Source organism: Vombatus ursinus, unplaced genomic scaffold (genome assembly GCF_900497805.2).
Source record: "Vombatus ursinus unplaced genomic scaffold, bare-nosed wombat genome assembly UNPS02014941.1, whole genome shotgun sequence".
Classification (NCBI taxonomy): Eukaryota; Metazoa; Chordata; class Mammalia; order Diprotodontia; family Vombatidae; genus Vombatus; species Vombatus ursinus.
Genome location: NW_020954719.1, coordinates 7,446,443 through 7,465,674, shown reverse-complemented (window position 1 = coordinate 7,465,674; position 19,232 = coordinate 7,446,443). Strand labels below are relative to the sequence as shown.

The 19,232-nt window shown below is 39.8% G+C and overlaps 1 protein-coding gene across 1 annotated transcript in view; it reads left to right on the top strand.

Moving 5' to 3' along the window:
• Nucleotides 1–2,122: 2,122 nt before the first annotated feature.
• The window catches only part of FAIM2 (Fas apoptotic inhibitory molecule 2), a 60,035-nt gene continuing 42,925 nt past the window's right edge, over nucleotides 2,123–19,232 (top strand). Inside the window, exons 1-2 of the mRNA XM_027844410.1 lie at nucleotides 2,123–2,223; nucleotides 18,609–18,804. Coding sequence (XP_027700211.1) covers nucleotides 2,209–2,223; nucleotides 18,609–18,804 — 211 coding nt within the window. The 5' untranslated portion in view covers nucleotides 2,123–2,208. The remainder of the gene's footprint in view (nucleotides 2,224–18,608; nucleotides 18,805–19,232) is intronic.

Genomic DNA, 19,232 nt, shown 5'->3' with positions numbered 1-19,232 from the left:
GGCTCCCTTACCTCCTTCCTCCTGGATTCTGGTGGGGTTTGGTAGCAGTGGCCCTGATGGGATCCTCAATACTGGCCCCACCCTGCTTCCAGCTCAGAAAAGAGAGAGACTGAGGTCTAACTGGTTTTGGTTTTGATGGTTTTGGTGGCTTTAGGGAGATAAGAGATATATCCTTACTTCTGTATGAACTGAGGCACAAGGCAAGATGGAGGAGCAGACTCTGATCCCATTCAGAACTCTCCCATGCAAGAGAAGTGCATTGCTCTCATATCTCTAGGCAAGCACATTTCCATAAACAAGGGAGCTTTGAAACAGAGAGTTATAGTGTTATATATGTACCCCTAGGTACAATCAAAATAGGTCCTTGAAACAAACACAAACTGAACCTGGTTAGACCCAACCTCCCATGGAATATCCATATTCTGTGGAACTAGGCCTCCCCTTCACATCTCTTACAAGTGGAATTCCCCATGCTTTGTTTACACACATCATCCTTGATTCTCCATATTACCTCACTGCCCAGGAAGGGAAGAGTATCTAGGAAGAAGAGGTAGTCAACAGTCTCAAATGAGGCAGAGAAGTCTGTGGGAGGCTGGCTCTACCAGATTCAGCTTGTGTTTGCTTCAAGGACCTGTCTTGAAAAGGCCATCATACTTAGCAATAAAGAGATCATCTGCTGGGCCATTGACAATCGTCTTGACTTATGTCTTGCCCCTGGATTCCAATGATTCTGGAGGAGAAAGTGAGGGCTAATGACTTTGCACAGCTCTGCCTTACTTAAATCCAATTCACTTACAAGACATCACCATCTTGATGTCATTGGTCCTCTTAGAGAACAAAAGACAAATAACAACAAAGAAATCATCTGAAGTATTGCAATAGCTTCCTGTTTCTCCACCTTCAATCTTTCCCTTTTCCAATCCTTCCTATACATAGTTGCCAGCTTAATCTTCCTAAAAGATCATGTCACTCTTTTGCTAAAAAACTTCAATAATATCCTATTATCTATTAAATCAAGTCCAGACTTACTTGTGAGGCATTCAAGGCCCTACACAATCTGGCTTCAACCAACCTTGCCAACCTTGTATACTATTTCCCTTAAGGTACTCTAAGCACCAGTCAAATACCCCATCCAGCCATCCACTGATGCCATTTGTGTAGGGTATCCACCTATAGCCATACTCTACTCCCTACCTTTCCAGAACAAACTCCCTTTACTGGTTACCATTCCCCTACTGCATTGCCTTCTCCTATTAAAATGTAAACAGGAGCTGTCCCTCTCTTTCTAAATATGTTTTCCTCAGTGCATAGCACATGGTAAGAGCGTAATAAATGGCTTTTAATTTTTAAAAATGAGTCAGACTAGATCTTCCTCTCTAAATCCACTTCTGTGATTTTATGCACTTAACATAACGTATTTTATTTGCTTGTCTTCCTTACTAAATTTTAAGAGTCTCCAGGGCTGAGCCTTTGTCATAGTTATCTGCATGGTCCGTAGTACCTAGCATAGTGCGCATTTGCTTTGCGCTGAGTAGAGGTACCATAAATGGTTATTGAAGCAATTGAGACAGTGATAAAGACACTAGAGATGAAGAAAGAGACCAGATGGAGATAACTGAGACAGGAATAGTGTCAGCGATAGTGATAATAGAGATAGCGATAGCCACAGATCATAGAGATGGATTAAGAGATAAAAAGCCGCAATACAGCTCTAGATAGCCAGCGACAAACATCAGCTGATTCGATTTCAATGAATTACTTTCTGTGGCTGCAGGGGAACGTTATCCCTGGCTCCTCCCCTCACTGTCCTCTGGCTCCTCCTCCCTCTACCCTTAGGAGCTACCCTCCGTTCCCCCCCTTCCACTTGGGCTGCTCTGATGTCTGGTGCTTTTCCCCCCTTAAAGGGGGGGGTTGGGGGGTGGAGCGGGTAGACTGCATCATTCTGAGGAACGGGGGGACAAACATCGCTCTTTTTCCCTACGCATACCCAAAGCTGCAATTTCTCACCATCTAGAATCCATCCCCAGACCTGCCCCCCCCACCCCCACCCCTACCCCCTTTCTGGTGCAGACATGGTACGCTCCCCAGTCTCGACCCTGAGCTGCAGTGGATATTGCTAGAACCCACGCTGAAGACTGAGCTGGCGGCTGCAGTGACCTGGGTGGCTTTCCCTGGCCCCAGGGACACGGCTCTCCTCGAGACTGCACCATGACCCAGGGAAAGGTACTTTGCGGCCCCCATCCCCAAATCCTGCCCATCCCCTGGGAACAGAGCCAGACTCTCTAGACTTCTCCAAGCATCTTCACTACAGCTGTTTGCTGAGGATGTAAGAATGGAGAGGAGATGAAAGGAACCATTTAAAGATGTAGTACCCCCAAATTGGACTGGCTGGGGGCTGCCACCTTCCTTTCCTTCCCCTCCAACAGATCCTCTCCCCAGTCTATTCCTTTCAGCTGTATGTTTGTTAATGAGGACCCCATGGGGCAGTGCCATCTGTCGCCTTTACCAGGACTACGCCACTTTATACGCTTCTCTTCTCCTCTCTCTCACACACACCCTCCTCCCTATTATTTCCCATCTGGATGCCTCTGTGTGTGATTCTGGACTGGGGAGGGGGTATTGATAGATCTCTTGTCTGTCGTCATCATTAGGCTGGTCAGGTGTTATTAGTTTGTTTGGGGGTCTTTGGGGGGAGGCGGGGAGGAAACTAGATGAGATGTCTTCCTTTTCCTAATTTAGATTTAAGTTTGAGTCTTATCGGGGGTTCAGAGCTTTGGCCCCTCCCCAATAGGTTTATGTAACATCATCTGCTACAGTAGTTACACAACCAGAGATGGCAAAACGGGTGGGTTGTTATTTAGTCTCCTGTACAGGATTGATGAAGGCTAGAGAAATAGACCTAAGAGCAACCCTTGGGCTCCTCCTTTTCTCCCAAATGATGAATGGGACCAATAGCGTTGTTTTCAAGGACCTCAAAACCTTACCATCTAGCCGTGGTCCCAGTTTTGAGCTCATGGGGATGGAAGATGATGTCATTGTGTGATGGCATCACCAGTTATTGGTTAGGTAGACTTATGAGGGCTTCTTGGTTAACTGAAGCCAGAGTTTAGGTGATGCTCAGATGCATATGGTAGGAGGGAGTTACTGGGGGGAATTAGCTCTGGACAGAATGGATGTTATATAATTATGGGTGGTTGTATTTATTTTTCCCCATATCTGGAGTGCTCTGGCAAGTGCTAAGGGTCTGGGGCAAAGAGGACTTCTGGGAGTGATCCTTCAGGCTTCGGAGAAGGAAGAATAGATTCATCTGAACCAGTAGGAGGGGATGAGGTTGCAGAAAGTAAGAGGAAGTTATCTGTAGGTAAGGACTGGAGCCTTCATTTGTACTAGGGCTCAGCTTGGGATGCTTGGGGTTCTTGGGACCTCACTCCCAAAGGCTATGAAATAGTCAATTGGTGGAATAGTCTAGCTGGAAGGGACCTTAGAGGTTGTCTATTCCAACACCCACCCCATCATGTTACAAATGAGGACACTGAGTCCCTGAAAGGTTACACAGGTGATCAAGGCAAGGATGTGAACCAGATGATCTGATTACAAATCCAGCTCTCTTGTCACTGCATCAGGCTACCCAGTGAAAATCAAATTTTCTTTCTCACTAATCAATAGACTTCCTCTTTGCCATCTTTAAAAAAATTTTTTTCAACCATTTTGTTTCTACATCACTTTCTAAATATTCCCTTTCTTCCTCTCCCCCCCAGAGAGCTTTCCCTTCTAACAAAGGCTTTAAAAAACAACAATAAAAAAAAAAAGCAAAAAAAACCCAGTTCAGCAAAACCAACACACTGACTGCATCTGCAACATTCCAGGCACACAGTACCCCGCATCTCCAACAAAAGGAGGGAGGTACATTTTCTCACTTCTTCAGAGTCAGCCTTGGTCATCATAATTATCATTGTTCGATTTCAGTTTTTTCTTTTAGTATGTGTTCTTATAGTGTATGTATATATATATATATATATACACATATATACATACATGTATATAGTTTTTTATTCTATTTATTTCATTTTTCATCAATTTATAGGAGTATTTTCATTTTCTCAGAAATTTCTTGTTTAAATTTTCTTCTCAATCTTCTGAGATCTCTCTTTTTTGTGGCTAAACTAATTTTTATTTTTATATTAATATCCCCAGCTCTTAATTCATTGTTTGATTATTCCATATTTCCCTTTTAATCTTCATGGTTCATTAGCCCAGCCCTGGGAGAACATGAATGTTTCCCACAATTAGTTTTTACTGTGTATGTGTTTTTTCATTTCACTAAACTTTTCTTTTATGAAGGTAGACATTATTTCACTCGATGCATATATGTTTAACATTGACATTGTTTTCATTGTCTATAGCAACCTTGGTTCTAATGTATTATCTCTGTTTATCTCTCTTAACATTGTGACTTTTATTTTTCCTTTGGTGACATGATTGTAATACCTTACTTTTTAGAATTACTTGGTGTGTAGTAGATTTTTTTCCAGTTTCTTATTTTTCATTCTGCATTTTTAGATATTTATTTTATGCAGCAAATTGTTGAGTTTTGTTTATTCCTGTTATTATCTTTCTATTCTCTTCCAGTCTATTCACAAACAATTACCAGATTGTATAACCTCTTCACATATAAAATGAGCATGAATGCTAGGATTATATTTTCCTTCCCTTATTTCTTTTGTATTGATTTTAATCTCCTCTTTGAAAAACATCATCACTTTATACCTGTGATTAGTTTTGCTTATAATAGTTGAATGCTAGGCTTTTTCCATAGCTTCTTTTCCTACCCTACCCACTCCCCTTTACCTTTCCTACCCCAAGTTCCTTGAATTTACTTAAATTGTTCCTTCTTTTCTTTCATTTGACCTCCTATTTTAACTCTTCCTCTTCCCTTAACTTAATGGTCCAAGAAATGTTTTGTAGCACCATTTTTTCCCAAGAAATTTTTATTTACTTTGCCCTCTTTCATATTTCTGTCTCTTTCTAGTCTCTTCTGAATTATATTAGCCTATGTCTGTGTGCTTCCTTCTGCTTTCTGTTTTCTCTATGTCTCTTGCGAAGGTAAACTTCCTGGAGTTCCAGATTTGAGAACTCTCATCCATCCACTGTCTGTGTTATTGTTTTTGTGCTTGTGTATGTGTGACCAGGCATTACACAGGGCATGTGCAGGGGTCTTCTGATTGTTTCCAGACAACCACTTGTGCTTCGGAGATGATGAGCGGTTCAGTACTGCTCTAGTGTGATGCAGAAAACCCTGCATCGTCTCTCAGGACAGCTGCAGTGGGCAGGGCTCTGTGTCAGTTGAAAAAGGAGATATAGCTTGGGGCCCACTCTCTTCCTTCAACTTTCTAATGTTTGGCAAGTGGTTCCCTCTGTCAGTAGACTTCCCAAGAAAGGATGGGGGGAGGCTAAGCCCCCACAGCACCAAGGCAAACACAAGGGATCAGCTGGTAGCAGGCAGAGAATCTCTGCCTGTGTTCTATGCGACCCTCATGACGTATGTATGCATGTGCCTAATTTTTATTTTGCTTTGTGTTGGTTTTGATGATATCTTTTCCTGCTTTGTCTCACTTACAGAAACATTAGTTAATGAGGGAGGCGGTGTCATGTGGTCGGAATCATTATACCCTAGGTCATGAAGCCTAATCCTACCCCTTGCCCTTACAGTGACTGTTATTCATCCTTCATTTTCAAAGAGGACCAATGACATCATGGAGTCATGTCTTGACTTTACAACTTCGCAAGCCAGGTTATCTTGTCTCTCTGGGTCTATGAGCCCCCTACCACCTTGGGAGCTGGCTGCCCCTGAGGACGTTCTCTCTCCTAGGGTGTGATCCAGTTCTGGGAAGCACAAGTATTCTTTGGAGAAGGTGGCCTCCAATTATTATGCCCATTAGCCCTAGATGAATCCCATTATTCGTCCCCTATGAGAATATTTCTACGAGACTTTTTCATTGTCCCCTCTAGGAAAAGACCAGCGTTACAGTCCTGCCATGACAATCCTTGCTTGTATGCCACTTTCCCTACCGCAACCCCGCCAACACCCCCACCTGCACTATTGTTGAGAGACTAAATAAATTACTGTCCATTCTCTTCTCACCAAAGGCAACTTAGGAGGTATATCTCCAATTACCCTCTGTTCCTTGCCTTCCTTTTTCTTGTTCAAGAAACTTTCTGCTCTATCCCTATCACAAAAGATATTAATTCACTTATAGAGGAGAGTGGGACTTAATCCCCACAATATTCATTCAGCTTTTCTTTCTTTTCCTTCTCCTGCTTCTTCTAATTCTCTTTAGGTAATTTTTTCCTCTTGATGGCACTTCTGTTCGTTCTTTTACCCATTAGTCCAGTTTCTTTAATAAAAATAATATGCAGGAGAGAATTTATTTCATTGCTTAATATTTTCTTGATAATTATACTTATTTACCTTTCCTTTGTTTTTCTTGTTTGGAATGCTTGCAAGTCAATTATTCTGCTCTCACCTCTGGATTAGTGTTTGGTGGTGTTGTTGTTGTCTCTTGGTTTTGATTTTTTTGTAGGAATGACTCAAATGTCTCTTTTTCTTGAAGACGACTTTTCAATAATGACTATGCCTAGCTTACAGGATATTTTATTTGGGGATGAAATTTAGGATTATAGTTCTCGAGCAGGAAATAACCTTAGTCATTGTGGCTAATCAATAGTGTTAAGGTCCAGGTGTGTGATTGTACGTTCAGTGTTCTTTTTACCATATCATGTGGCCTCCCTTGGGTTCCTTTGCTTTTTAGAATATGCTATTCTGTTCTTTCCTGATTTACAATAAGAAAAATAACTTTGTATGGCTCAAGAACTTTAATCGATGTAATGACCAAACACAACTGTAGAGGACTGATGATAAAGTATGTTTCTCATCCCCTGACACAGTGGTGAAAGACTAGAGGTGCAGAATGAAGGTATGCATTTTGGGATTGCTCAATGTGTGGATGTTACAAGAAAAGTTAAAAAAAAAAACTGATGAAGGTAGTATTCTGGGTGGAGGAGTAGTGATAGTGATAAACAAAAGATTAAGAAGGAAGAAAAAACAGCATCAATGAAAGATTTTTTAATGCAAAGAAAACAGAAAGAAGCTTAGAAAGATCTTTTCAATTAATGTGTTGTTTTTATTCTCAAATACAAAGCTGGACGTAACGTCTTATCACTAAGTCACTAATAATTAGACAAATACAAATTAAAACAACTCTGAGGTTCCATCTCATATCCATCAGATTGGCAAAGATGATAAAAAGAGAAAATGACAATTGTTAGAGGGGATATGGGAGGACAAGGCACACTAATTTGCTGTTGTTTGAGCTATGAGATGGTAAAAACATTCTGGGAAGCAATCTATCCCCAAAGTCACTAAGCTTTTTTGACCCACTGATCCTGCTGTTAGACATATATCCTATAAAAGTCAAAGACAGAGGAAAAGGATACATATATGCAAAAATATTTTGTAAGAGCACTTTTTGTTATAACAAAGAACTGGAAACAATGGAAATAGCTGAAAAAAATTTAGCATATGAATTTCATACAGTGAAATACTATGACTAAATAAACCTTTTTAAATAAACATCATACTTTTTTGCTTGTGGTACAGTATTCTTCGTTGTGAGGAATCATTTCTTGGACCATTAAGTTGAGGGAGGTACTCTGAGAGCTTAAACTGATGAAACTTGGTATGGTATTGCATGCATGAACAATTTCCCCTCAATAGGAGTAGCCATGTTTGTTGAGTTCATGGTCTGACATGTTTTGAGGCTAGTGCATAGATGTAATGGGTAAGTATTATTTTATTTTGCAAATACTATACTTGCCATATTGTGAATGCCGGGTAAAAAAAAATTTATATTAAATGTATTAGGGGGTAATAAGGGCAACCCACCTGAAATAAGGGCAACCCACCTGATCTGCTGGGCTGGATGGAGCATTGCCCATGGATCTAAGCATGTTCTTTGGTCTCTTTCTGTGGGATATCCTCTCTTATCTCTTAGCTTCTTTCCTATGTTTCATGAAAATTTTTATGTAGACATTTGTTAAGGGATATTGATCTATAATTTTGCTTCTCTGCTTTGACTTTTTGTGGTTTCAATTTAAGACCATATTTTTCATCATTGAAGGAATTTGGAAGGATACCTTCTTTTCCTGTTTGTGCAAACATGGGTGACAACCTTACCCCTTTCTTTTTCTCCTCCCTACCTCTTGCCACGGGTCACCCCAGAACTCATCCAGGATAGCCTGGTGACATCTACAATCCATGTGGGCTACTTCTCTGCTTATACAACTTGGATTAGTCATGACTCCATTCCTTCCAGTAAAATGGAGGATCACCAGGCCTTACTACTGTATCCTAAGAATTTCCGTGTTTTAGCATCCTCCCTGACTCTACTGGCCTGCAGACCCTCAGCACTGTCCTCCAACAAACCAATAAACTAAGGACCCCCAGGCCTTGTTATCTGCCCCTTCCTAAACCCTTAACACTTCTAAGCTTTTCCATCTGCCTGAAGCCAAATTCTCTGTTATATGCTGTTTTCCCTGATTAGCCTGAGAGCTACCTGAGAGCATGAACTGTCTCACTTTTTCTGTTTGTATCCCCTATCTTTAGCCCAGTGCTTGGCACATAGTAAGGTCTTAAGTGTTTGTTTTTATTCCTATTAGAACGTGAACTCTTTGAGGGAAAATACTGTTTTTGCCTTTTGTTGCATCCCCAATAATTAACATAGTGCCTGATACAAAGTCAGCATTTAATAAATGTCTTTTGACTAATATTGCAATTAACTGTACTTTAAATGTTTGTCAGAATTCAGTTGGAGGGGCAGGTAGGTGGCACAGTGGTTAGAGCTCTGGCCTTGGAGTCAGGAGGACCTGAGTTCAAATCCGGTCTCAGACACATGACACTTACTAGCTGTGTGACTCTGGGCAAGTCACTAAATCCCAATTGCCTCACCAAAAAGCAAAAAAAAAAAAAAAAAGAATTCAGTTGGAAATCCAACTTGTCCTGGGTTTTTAAATCTGCTTTGGGAGTTCATTTAATGCTTATTCAATTTCTTTTCCTTGACTAAGATATTTAGCTTCTTTATTTCTTATTCTTTTAATTTGAGTATTTGACACTTTTGTAAATACACGTTTCATTTAGTTTCTGTTAGGATATTTTGGACAAAATTTTCTGATAATTTATTTTTCATTAGTTGGGGATTCTCTTTTTTCATTTTTTTATATTGGCAGTTTGACTTTCATCTTTCTCTTTTTAAAATTAAATTAGCTAATGTTTTATTTCCATATTAGTTTTTTTTAACAAAACAGTTCCAAGTGTAACTTAATCTAATTTTTTCTTTTAATTTTTATTAATTTTTTCTTTAGTTTTTCAGAATTTTTATTTTTTGTATTTAGCTGAAATGTTTGGTTTGCTGTTTTCTAGTTTCTTTTAAGTGCATGCTTAGTATTGATCTATTCTCTTTCCTTATGTTGATGAAAGTGTTTAGAGATATAAATTTTCCCCTGACGACTGCCTTGGCTTCACTCCAAAAGTTTTGGTGTATTATATTGTTGTTGTAATTTTCTTTGAAATTATTTATTGCTCCTATTATTTATTCTTGTGCCCCCCAATTATTTTGGATTAAATTATTTAATCTAATTTACATTTTAATTCTTTCTATAAAGGTCCCTTATTAATTATAATTTATATTGTGTTATATGGGTCAATAAAAGTTGTTTTTGGTATTTCTGCTTTTTTGAATTAGTTTGAGGTTTTAATCCCAACACAAGGTTTCACAACATGGAGTATTTGTACTCATGGGAGAATGAGAAGATAGTCAAGGGCATTAAGAAAATATTTAATAAATAACTTCTAAGGACCTCCTTCCTTAAATAACCATGTTATCCTATTGAAATATTCCAAAAAGTAGTAGTGTTAATGAAAAAATTGTGGAATGGAGAGAGAATAACTAAAAATGTAGTTACGTTCTGAATAAAGATTTCTTTATTGAAAATTAATCTCTTTATTTTATTTCAAAGTGTATGATAGACTCTAGAATGCGTTTACTTTCAGATTGAATAGGAGGTATGGGGACTGAAACAGTTGGGACCTAAGCACATGGTCAATTTTTGTAAAGGTACCATGCGCAGATGAGACATATATATATATTCTCCTTTCTGGTCCCATTCAGTAATCACCAAATATCTACCAACTTTTCTTAAATTCTATTCAAGCCCTTAACTTCTTTCTTGTTAATCTTTTTGTTTGATTTAACATACTGACATTCAGACATACTGAAAGGGGTACATTGAAGTCCCTAAATTACAATTTTGCTGTCTATTTGATTCCATAATTTAGTTAACTTTTCCTTTAAGTACTAGGATGTTATTCCATTTGGTACATATGTGTTAATATTTACATTATTGTGTAATCTGTTTTGTTGTTGTTGTCTTTAAGTTTGATGTATTTTCCCTGTTTATCATTTTTAACCATATCTACTTTTACTGTTGTGTTATCTGAAATCATAATTGCTATCCTTACTTTTTTGAGTTCACTTGAAGCATAATAAATTCTGAGTCATACCCTCATTTTAACTCTCTGTGAATTTTTATGTTTCAAGTATGGTTCTTGTGAACACATTGCTGGACTTTGTTTCTAATCTATTCTGCTACCCTCTTCCATTTTATGGATGAGTTCATTCCATTCACGTTCTGGATCATGACTGTTAATTGTGCACTTCCCTCCATCATATCTTCTTAGACTTTTTCCTCTCTTTTATCCCCCCCCCCCACCTTTACAAAGAAGAAAAAAGTGGTGAAAGACAAGGAATGTGATCAACACTAGTGATCTGTAATTGAAGTGATCTGTTTCCATTCCACTGCCCCTCCTCTCTTACCCTTGCCCAGACACTGATCACTGGTTCTCATCTTTTCTTTCTTTACTTATCATTCTCCCCTTATGATCCACCCTCTGATGATAACATTTCTTTTGCTTGTGACAATTCCCTCTCTGACTGTATTCTCTCTCTAAAAACGTCTTTCCCTTTTCTCTGTCACCACCTGTTTCTTGCTGAATTCAATGTTTTTCTACACCAAACTCTTTGCATGTTTTCTACCCTAAGTGTTTATCCTTCTACCTTTTTCTTTCAGATAGTTTATTTCACTTATTATTTTTTAAACCTTCTTTTCTTCCAAACATTCCTGTCCTTGTGGCAAAGCCTTTTTCTTTTTTCTTTTTTCCTGAGGTCCTGCTTGTACTTGTTGTGGAGATATTTTTTTTTTCTAGATTGGATTTTGGGGTGTCTTTGGATCTATAATAATTCCTTCAAGTGGCAATATCTTCTGTTTGGACGTGTCTCAATTCTCAGTTTGTGAACTGGGACTTTGCGCCAGAGCCAGGTTACATACCACCCCTCCTACACTCTTGGTTGTCAGACCAAGGGGTTCTGCACTCAGTTTCTGGGGTTAACTTTTATGCCCCCTTATGTCAGTCAGGGTCACAATGTTGTGATTTTCATGGCTGTCTGGAATATTTCAGGTCAGATTGCTTCAGACTTCCAACACCCCAGCCATGCCTTGATCAGAGCCCTTCCTGCCCCACATTTCTAGTTAGGATGCTGATGATTTCTGATCTCCCCAGAACTTTCCCATCTGGGTCTTCTGTTCCCATCCCTCCCTGGGGAACAGAGCTCAGCAAGCTTCAGGTACCTCTGGAGGATCTCTAGTCAGAGCTCTGGTTGACTCCTAGCCAACTGACCTCCACTAGCACTAGCCATTGGCAACCCTTTCTCAGTGACCACAAGCTTCTTCTGAGCTAAATATTTCTCTTTAGATGTCTTGATCATTTGATAATTTGGTGCCCTTTTCAGATCTTTGCCATAGTGTCCATGGGAGAGTTGGGTTTCTCTATGAACCTTTCATAGCCCCATCTTAACTGAAGATCTGACTGACTTCACATCCTAATTCTTTTAAAAGATGTATTTCTCTTTTTCTGTCATTCTAGAATTTCTTGTAGTTGTTCCATAATCTCTGGGGAGTCTGAAAACTACTATTCTTCATTAGAAATTTTTGATCGCTTTTCTTCATACTTGGTACAATATCTTGCGGCATTGAGACAGGTAGGTGATGCAGTGACTAGAATTCTGAACAGCAACAAGGCCCGAATTCAAATTCTTCCTTAGAACCTACTATGTGACCCTGGCAAGTCACTTAACCTCTATGTGCCTTGGTTTCTTTATCTGTAAAATGGGGATAATCACACCTATCTCATAAGTTTGTTTCAGTGCCTTGCAAATCTTAAAGTTCTAAATAAATACTAGCCAATATTTTTTCTTTAATTTTTTGTCATTTTCCTTCAGTCTGAGTTTTACAGTTTCTTTAATTGCTTTAGGAGCTAAATCTGTACATAAGTCTTATTTTTTCTTGTATTCCCAGTACAATAATATTTTTTCTTGCTTTCTTCCTCAGTTATTGCAGTTTCCTCAGTATGAGGAGTGTTTGGGCCTGGCAGGATCCTTTACAGAAATATACTCCAGGATGAGGACTGATACCAGCTGAGTTTCTAGTCTACTTTCTCTTCAGCCCAGAAGCCTTTTCCCCTCTGCCTGGCTCTGTACTCAGCTGTGTCTTTGTCTGATATCTTGCTGTTAAATTTCTCAGCCTGTCTCTTTTAGTCTTTTCCTGAAATGAGTCTGCTTACCTATTTAGATAAAATGTCTAGAGTTCTCTTTATGAAAGTGGTACAGATTCAGATCTCTGACTGGAGTAAGAGGGCTAGGAATCAAGTCCTGACTACTACCCTAGTAGCCATGGGCAAATCATGTAACTTACCTGGGCCTCAGTTTTCTCTAGATCTCTGCTTCCAAGATCTAGTTTTCCTGGCCAAGCTCCCCTCCCTCTTCAGGAGAGATAAAATCCACCTCTTCTTGCACTTTCCAGGCCAAGTGAGAACCAGAATTCATCTTATTCATCCCCCTGCCTTAGGAAAACCTGTACCTAACCATCTTCGTCACTAAGAACTCTCCCTCCAAGAAGGGGTTCTTAACCTTCTGGTTTAGGAAATTCTTTGTATCTAACCTAAATTCTTTGTTCTGTCGCTCCTAAGCCTATTTTCTCTTGTAATAGTATCTCCAGAGGTTTGATGATGGTTTTAGGGCTAGTAGTCTTCCTTCCTCTCCCCAAATCTTTAGTGTTCTGAACTCAATCATTCAACCCCTACTCCTTTCCTCATTTATCTTATCACTCACCCTTGGGTTTGCTCTTTTATAGCAGGAGCAAATTTGGGTTGAAATGACTGAATTTCTGAACTTTACTTGAGGTATATTCCCTACCTTTTTTTTTCTAGAGGTTCTCTTGGAAGAATGATTAAGGGAGCCTTAGGGACAAAGTTTTGTCTTGCGGCTCAGAGGAAAGATGAGTCCTCAGAAAAGGGGAAACCCCAGGCCAGGGACCAGTTGTTCTTTACTTTATGTGATTCAGTCTGTGAGTCAGTTCAGACATTGGAGTCAGATCTTTCTTGGCTCCTACCTCTTCTTCTGTGATTCACAAATCTGCTCTTTTCCTTTGTTCTTTCTTCTTCTCTTTCCATCTTCTCCTGTATTCTTCATTCTCCCTATTCCCTTCATTTTCCTTCCTCTCATTGTTGAATCCTAGAACCACAGAATTGGAAGGATTCTCAGGCCCAACCTGTACCTGAAGGATATCTGCTCTCTCCACCATCCCATCATGTGGTCTTTCATCCTCTGCTAAAGCTGCAATGACAGGAAACTCATTAATCTAATCTATCATCTTTCCTCTCTCTTTTTCACTGCCTGTCCTCCTTCCTTTTTTTCCTCCCCCTCTTTTTCCTTCTTTTCTTATCCCCCCAGTTCACAGCCTTATAGACAAAACACTAAGCTGACAGCCAGATCATCTAGAGTTCTCCAAGTTCCTCTTTGTGATATTTTGACCTAACCTTCTTTGGATTCTATTTATCCATCCATAAAATTGGAAAGACCATTAGATTTGGAGTCAAAAGAACAACTTGTTTTGAATCCTGTCTCTGCAACATGTGTGACTTTGCTCAAATCACCTAACATCTCTAGACCTCTATTTTCTCATCTGTAAAATCAGGACACGATGGGCTTAGTTAATCTGTAGGTTCCTTTCTAGGTCTTACTGTATGGTCATGCCTAGTATGAAAAAAGACAGACTTCCGAGAGCCAAGATGGCGGAGTAAGCAGTAAATCACTGTAACTCACATTCACCTCCAAATAACCATAAAATAGTGGTCCCAAACAAATCCTGGAATAGCAGAGCCATCAAAAAGATGGGGCAAAACAATCTTTTAGCCCAAAAAACTTGGAAGATTGACAAGAAAGGCCTATCTCACTTGAGTAAAAGGGGAGCACATTCCAGGACAGGAAGCATCCCAGAAAAGCAGCAGCAAGCCCCACCTCAGCAAATCAGCAGGAGATACTGAGCCCCAGTATGGGTGGAGCAGGCAAAGGTCAACACCAGAACCTCCCACATGCCTTAGCATACATAGCCAGGGAAATCAGCAGACTCTTCTTCCAAGAACAACCATGTGCTTCTGGCACTGGGCAGACAGGCATCCTCCAGCGTGATGAGAAAGTAGGCCAGACCTCCACATGCTTCAGTGTAGCCCCGGGGAAATGCAGAAACACCCCAATGGACCTCAGCACACACCAGACACCACCACTGGGACCCTAGCTCAGCACCAGATAAGCTGCCAAACCTCTACGGCCCCCACCAGTGCCAGCCATCCCCTACCCCACCCCCTCAGCACAGCACCAGACACAAGGGTCCCCTGGGAGCCCCAGGGCAACATCAGCACAACACCAGGTAAACAGCCAGGGCCTGTAGCAGAGAGCCCCTTCCACCCCGGGGGCAGAGCTCAAATTCAACAGAAAGGGAAAAGGCAAAAAAAAAAAAAAAAAATGAAAATAAAAAACCAACAAAAAAGAATCTGACCATAGAAAGTTATTACGGTGACAGGGAAGACCATGACATAAACTCAGAAGAGGACGACAATATCAAAACACCTATGCACAAAGCCCCAAAGAAAAATAGGAAGTGGTCTCAAGCCCAGAAAGAACTCATGAAAGAAATGAGAGTGATGGGGCAGCGAGGCGACTCAGTGGAAAGAGCACTGGCCCTGAAGTCAGGGCGACCTGAGTTCAAATCCGGCCTCATAACAAACACTTGACACTTACTAGCTGTGTGACCCTCGGCAAGTCACTTAACCCCAATTGCCTAAAAAGAAAGAAAGAAAGAAAGAAAAAAATGAGAATGACGCAAGAGAATTATGAAAAAAGAGTCAACAGCTTAGAAAACTTAAAAAGTAGAATTTGCCAAATGGAAAAGGAGATAGAAAAATCCACTGAAGAAAACAACTCCTTAAGGAGTACAATCGGGCAAATGGAAAAGAAAACACAAATGCTAATTGAGGAAAACAACACCTTAAAAATTAGAATTGGGCAAGTGGAAGCTAATGACTCTGAGGCATCAAGAATCAATCAAACAAATTCAGAAGAATGAAGAAATGGAAGAAAATGTAAGATATCTCATGGGAAAAATAACTGACCTGGAAAATAGATCCACGAGAGATGATATCACAAATACTGGCCTACTTGAAAGCCATAATCAAAAAGAGGGTCTGGACAGCATCTTTCAAGAAATTATCAAGGAAAACTGCCCTGATGTCCTGGAACCAGAGAGCATAATAGGCATTGAAACAATCCACCGATCACCTCGTAAAAGAGATCCCAAAATAAAAACTCTAAGGAACATTGTAGCCAAATTTTGGAACTAGCAGGTCAAGGGAAAAAATACTACAAGTGACCAGAAAGAAACAATTCAAATATTGGGGAATCACAATCAGTATTACACAGAACTTGGCAGCTGCAACATTAAAGGATCAGAGGTCATGGAACATGATATTCCAGAAGACAAAAGAGCTAGGACTACAACCAAGAATCCCTTACCTGGAAGAATTAAGCATAATTCATCAAGGGGGAAAATGGTCATTCAATAAAATAGAAGGACTTCAAACTTTCATGAGGAGAAGACCAGAACTAAACCAAAAATTTGACCTCCAGTATCAAGACCCAAGAGAAGAATAAACAGGTAAAAAGGGAAAAGAAAACATAAGGAATTCAGTAGAGCTAAGCTATTTATATTCCTACATGGGAAGATGATACTTATAATTCTTAAAAATTGTGTCACTAATAGTATAACTAGAAGGAATATATAGAGATGATATGGGTATAAGGTGAGTTTGAGAGAATGACATAAAATTAAGGGATGAGAAAGAGGAGTACAATGGGTGCAGAAGGAAAGGAGAGGTAGAATGGGGTAAATTATTTCACATGAAGAAGCATGAAAGACCTATTACAGTGGAGGGGAAGATGGGAGGGTGGACGACGAGCATCGCTTGAACCTTACACTCATCCGTATTGACTCAAAGAGGGAATCATATATGCAATCAGTGGAATATAGAAATCTATCTTAACCAACAGGGAAGTAGGAGGGGAGGAGATCAAGGAAAGGTGTTAGGGAGGGGCTTGACAGAAGGGAGGGCAGATCGGGGGAGGTGGTAGACAGAAGCAAAACACTGGTGAGGAGGGAAAAGATGGAAGGAGAGAGAAGACAGACAGGAGGAAGAATAGGATGGAGAGAAATACACAGGTAGTAATCATAACTGTAATGTGGATAGGATGAACTCTCCCATAAAATGGAAGCAGATAGCATAGGGATCAAAAACCAGAATCCTTTAATATGTAGTTTACAAGAAACACACTTGAAGCAGAGAGACAGAGAGTAAAGGTAAGCAGTAGCAATCTTGATCTCAGACAAAATAAAATGGACCTAATTAAAGGAGATAAGGAAAGAAACTACATCTTGCTAAAAGGCACCATACACAACGAAGCAATATCAATACTAAACATATATGCACCAAGTAGTATAGCACCCAGATTCTTAAAGGAGAAGTTAAGTGAGTTACAGGGAGAAATAGAGAGCGAAACTATACTAGTGGGGGGCCTTGATTGTCCCCTCTCAGAATTCAATAAATCCAGCCAAAAAAATAAACAAGAAAAAAACTAAGGAGGTAAATAGAATATTAGAAAAGTTAGATATGACAGACCTTTGGCATGATTTAGACATAAAGGGTGACACCATAAGCAAATTGAAGAGCAAGGAATAGTCTACCTGTCAAATCTATGGGGAGGGGAAGAATTCATGATAGACAGCATTATAAAATGTAACAGATAATTTTCATCATATTAAATTAAAAAGCTTTTGTACAAACAAAACCAGTGCAACCAAGATTAGAAAGAAAGCAGAAAGATAGGAAACAATCTTTACAGCAAGTATCTCTGATAAAGGCCTCATTTCTAAAATATATAGAGAACTAAGTCAGCTTTACAAGAATACAAGCCATTCCCCAATTGACAAATAGTCAAAGAATATGAATAGGCAGTTTTCAGATGAAGGAATCAAAGCTATCAATAGCCATATGAAGAAGTGCTCTAAATCATTTTTGATTAGAGAAAAACAAATTAAAACAACTCTGAGGTACCACCTCGCACCTATCAGATTGGCTAATATGACAGAAAAGGAAAAGGCTAAATGCTGGAGAAGATGTGGGAAAATTGAGACACTAATGCATTGTTGGTGGAATTGTGAATGATCCAACCATTCTGGAGAGCAATTTGGAACTATGCCCAAAGGGCCACCGAACTGTGCATACCCTTTGATTTAGCAATACCACTACTAGGTCTGTATCCCAAAGACATCCAAAAAAAGAGGGAAAAGGACCTACATGTGCAAAAATATTTATATCAGTCCTTTGTGGTGGCAAAATATCAGAAATTAAGGGGATGCCTATCAACTGAGGAATGACTGAACAAGCTGTGGTATATGAATGTAATGGTATACTATTGTACTATAAGAAATGATGAACAAACAGATTTCAGAAAAACCTGGAAAGACTTGTACAAACTGATGCAAAATGTAATGAGCAGAACTGGGAAAACATTGCAACACAATGACCAAGACAAGTGCAAAGGACTTAAGAAGGAAAATGCTATCCATATCCAGATAAAGAACTGATTGGACTCTGAGTGCATATCGAAACATATTATTTTCACTTACTTTCTTGTGGCTTTTTTTTTCCTTTTGACTTGTTTCTTCTTTCACAACTGTGACTAATATGGAAATATTTTTGCATAATAACACATGTATGTACTACTATATTGAACTGCCTACCATTTTCGAAAGAGGGGAGGGAGGGAGGAAGAAAAATTTGGAACTCAAAATCTTGTAAAGATGAATGTTAAAATTTTTCTTGACATGTAACTGAGAAAAAATAAAATACTATTTTAAAAAAGAAATAGAAAAAGAAAAAGAAAATGATCTGCTTTCCCTCCCTCTCATTCCCCAGGGAACCAAGTAACATAAGAATTAAGTGCTCTGTGTGTGTGTGTGTGTGTGTGTGTGTGTGTGTGTGTGTGTGTGTATCAAGGCATGGTTCTCTTTTTCTCCTTAATGACTGACTCTCTGCTCATTTTCCACAGGTTTCAGTGGTTAACAAGGCCCCTGGGACCGAGGGGCAGCAACAGGCAAATGGAGAGAAGAAGGAGACTCCATCAGCTCCCTTGGCCCCTCCTACTTATGAGGAAGCTACCTCAGGGGAGGGGCTGAAGGCTGGGGCCTTCCCTCCACCAGCCCCAACTGTGCCCTTTCATCCTAGTTGGGCTTACGTGGACCCAAGTGAGTCTCCCCAACCCTGGTAGTTTGGACTTTTGGGGGTGTGGTGAGACCTGATGAAAAACTTAGAAAGAAGTAGTATAGAAGCAATCTCCTGTATTGTTGTAATGATATCAGTTAGTCAACCCCAGTTCCTGAGTTTTAAGGTAATTGGAAGAAGGTGGGGACATACTGTTTCTGGTCTTGGGAAGACTGATCAGAAGGGCAGGACAGATAGACAGAACTAAGGACCAAACTAGGAATTACTGATCAGGTTTTTGGATCCCTATCCAAAGTGGGGAGGGAGGAAGGAAGAGGAAAGAGGGAGAAGGGAAGGTTTTCTAGAGGAGGAAATCATCCAACAATTCCGAGGATGATGAGTCCAAAAGAGAGAAGAAGCCATTGTAGGTTAAGGATAATGGTTTGAAGATTCAGAGGTGGCAATGGCTAAG